The sequence below is a fragment of the Protobothrops mucrosquamatus genome, unplaced genomic scaffold (genome assembly GCF_001527695.2).
Source record: "Protobothrops mucrosquamatus isolate PMUCROS unplaced genomic scaffold, P.Mucros_1.0 scaffold_57, whole genome shotgun sequence".
In the NCBI taxonomy this organism is placed as follows: Eukaryota; Metazoa; Chordata; class Lepidosauria; order Squamata; family Viperidae; genus Protobothrops; species Protobothrops mucrosquamatus.
Window position 1 is genome coordinate 555,741 of NW_015386133.1, and position 3,732 is coordinate 559,472.

The window sequence follows — 3,732 nt, forward strand, 5'->3', positions numbered from 1 at the left end:
ATAGGTTGGTCTGTTTTTTCCCTTTGTGTAAAGACAGATGCAAAAAACGAGTTAAATAGTTCTGCTTTCTCCCTATTGCTTGTCACCTTCTTGCCACTTTCACCCACTAACGGACCAATCATTTCCTTCACTTTTTTCTTGTTTTTTACATGTTGAAAGAAGCTTTTTTTTGTTATTTTTGACTTTGGTCGCAAGCCTTAGTTCATTATGAGCCTTAGTTTTCCTTACTTCATCTTTGCAGGCTCGGGCTATTTGTTGATATTCTGATTTAGTTATGTGCCCCTCTTTCCACTTTCTATACTTGTCTTTTTATCTTTCAATTTATCAGAGAGTTCTTTATGCAGCCATGCTGGTTTCTTTTGAGAGCTGTTATTTTTCCTCTTTGTTGGTATTGTGCTAGAAAGAAAGAAAGAAAGAAAGAAAGAAAGAAAGAAAGAAAGAAAGAAAGAAAGAAAGAAAGATAACCTTTATTGTCATTTTTTTTTTACTGTGGGCACAACGGCACACATCAAAAATGAAATTTAGTTGCCCGCTCTCAGAGTGAAACATGTACATGACACGCCCTAAAAACATACTATATACAACATATGTATAGACCCACACCCCTACATATACATACATATACATGCCAGGATCTTCTCCACTTGGCATGTGGGTGGAGTAAAACTTTTAATCAATGAGCCAGTTCACTAAACTTCTGTTGCTGTTTCCATAGTATTTGTGCTCATATGCCTTTGCTGAAGTATAAGGGAAAGAGAACGTAATCCTAATCATGTACTCGGTTCTTTAAGTAAATGTGCATCTTCTAAATAAATGTTTTCTTTTTTTCTTTCATTGTGGTACTACTTCTTGTTTAAATAACCATAGGAAAAAAATTGAAGAGTTATGAATAAACATAAAAGATTCTTTCTAGTCTCTTTCTATTTTCCTTTATAGTTGCCTTGATGGAAAGTGTTAAACTCTAACTAAGTTCAATGAATATTGAACTACAGGTAGTCCTCACTTAATGACCATTTGTTCAATGGTTGTATGATGGCCCCTTCAGTTGCTGACTTGGAAGAGGAGGATGAGTCGGAACCGGGGCCATCAGACACAGGGACTCAGGATTCCCAGGAGCTCCTAGAGAGCCCAGAGGTGGAGGTGTCATGTGACTTGATTCAGAATAGACTGTTTAAATGGTATTTATACCTGGTCCTTGAAGTTACAGCAGTTGCAGTGCTCCTGCAGTCTTTGATAAAAATGTGGGTAATTGGCAGCCCTCTCAAATTTTTGACAACAGTTTTCTGCATCTACCTATCTCCCCCCCCGCCGCCATCTCTGTGCTTTTGGCTGCCCTCTATTCCGCTGCCCATGCCCCTCTGTGCTCTGTCCTACACCTCCACTGGTCTACACTCCACCCTGACATCTCCGTCTTGACATCTGCCACCCTGTACTCATGAAGGGCCAGGCTGGGGATACCTTGTCAGCATCAGGAAGAAAAAGACACTGATGTTCAGCTGGGGGCAGCAGGGGCAGAGTGCAGTGGCTGCAAAATGCAGGGGTGTAGGACGGGTGGGGGGATGCAGGGTGAAGTGTAGGGCAGTAGGAACAGCAGAGTGTAGAGTAGCAGGTACATGGTGGAGGGCAGGGCAACAGAGGTGGCAGGGGTTCAGGATGAAGCAGCAGGATAGTGGAGTGGAGCTACAAAGTAGATAAAAAACTTTAAAGAAATAATTACAGTGCAACAATAGGAAGAATAATGGGGGAAAACGGTAACATTTATACCAAGATTCATATTGATATAAAATGTTTGAAGCTGGTCAATAATTACCAAGACAGACAAATCCTATAACAACAATATTGTAAGTTACTAGACAATCCATGACCCATTAGGTCATCATTTCTGAAATATTTCCTTGCCAGATTCCTTAATATCTTCAACAATGGCAGAGCTTCTAATGTACTACTTTGACTAAAAAAAATTAAAAAAAAATTAGGGAGATATTCAGAAATGTATTTGCTTTGAAAATAGCCCACGTTGAAACATATGGCACAAACATCAGCAGTTGACCCCAGAAATATTTTATGACATTTTGTATTATGTCATAAAATGTTTAACAAAATTTGCCAAATTTCGATTCCACTGGAGTCATGGGGTCCTGGATTTTGGATGCATTCTTTAAATTAGCCCAATTTAGGTACCTTGGTCAAAAATGTTTTGTCCTATGATACACCATTTCTCCCAGTCAAAGGATACAGGCACAGTGGTTTTACTAGTATATAAATATATATATCTTAGTTAATTGCCACATAGCTGACAAGATTTGTCAGGACTTGGGTAAAAACAGTTCAATTTGTTTATATATTTTTATTTATGTTTATCTGGCTACTTTAGGCTTAACAATTTTATCTCATTCTGCTTTGTTATTCTAGTCTGCTTGTTGATGAAATACAGGACTTATGTTTTTAAAGGTTAATGGTTTGATATGTTTTCTTAAGTAACTGACAAATACATTTTTTTTCTTTTTCAGGAGGGGGAACAAATAATTCAAGATTTCCTTTCTCAAGTGAAAGCAATGCCGTTGACAGAAATGTCTGAAGAAGAAATCCGGACCAAACTAAAGGAGTTAAAAGACTACGTTTTAAGGAAAAATAATTCTTTTGTAAATGGAATTATTTCCCGCATCAACGGTGCCTCATGATACATAACTAAAACCACTTGAACTTGTGATTCTTTTCTGATCATAATCTCTGAACTGAAACCCCAACTATTTTGTCCCCTCTCACTACCATGCAATAGTAAAGAAGAAGCCTCAGGAATCATCATGTTCCACTTTTTCATCCCCATACATAAAGAGAGTCAGAAAAGTAGAGTTGGGAAATATATAACAATGATACAGATACCTAGTTGGACTGCCCTGAAGTGGGCAGAAGAGCTTCAGAACTGACATAGGCATCTTCTGTGTTCTGTCAGTTGTACTTTTTCCATGCCAGATCCAAAGTGCCTTTAACTGCTTTGGATCTGGATGCTACAGACTTCTTTGTGTTACTAAATATTATGACCATAAAGCTATGCTTTTGGTGCTGTTTCTGTATATATAAATTGTATCATGTTGGGTTGCATTTTGCTGCAATCACTGAAGAATTCTTGTTTCAATCTTACTTTTGAAAATATATATATATTTGTGGCATCCTCTGAAATAATATCAGGCATTTGACAGACTTGGAATAAATCACAGTTCTGTCATTAACAGGTATGTTGATGTCACAGAAACAAAAGAGACATGGCATTTTGTTATTATTTGTTAGAAGCCCATAGCTTGTGCCAATATATTTAGCTTTGAAGTCTAGAACAAAAAAAGCATTTACTAAGGGCTGTGTTTAATTTGTGTATAGGTGAGGGGTGTTGTTATATGACTTTCATGGGATTCCAAACTTAAAATTGTTATCCTTAATGCAGTGTAAGACTTTACTGTATATTTTATTCATGTTTTATTCAAAACATTTCAAACAACTTGAAGAAAATAAAATTTGTTTGTCTTCCACTGTTGCACAAGACTCTGAAACTGTCGATTAGTGGCATATTATATCCATATTTCTTCAGTGGATCTTTGTGGAAATTCTTACATGTCTGTGTTACTGTATGACACATAATACTCTTATTTCTTTCTTGAACAAATCACAAAAATACAAGAATGTTTGCTTCTAATACTTTATAGCTAATAATTATGCCACCAATGAGACAGAGAATTA

At 36.8% G+C, this 3,732-nt stretch overlaps 1 protein-coding gene across 1 annotated transcript in view; it reads left to right on the plus strand.

Annotated features, from left to right (window-relative positions):
- Positions 1-3,505, plus strand: part of MSH2 (mutS homolog 2) — an 83,707-nt gene extending 80,202 nt beyond the window's left edge. The window contains exon 20 of the mRNA XM_015812066.1: positions 2,511-3,505. Within this exon, the coding sequence (XP_015667552.1) occupies positions 2,511-2,681 (171 nt within the window). The 3' untranslated portion in view covers positions 2,682-3,505. The remainder of the gene's footprint in view (positions 1-2,510) is intronic.
- The last annotated feature ends 227 nt before the right edge of the window (positions 3,506-3,732 follow it).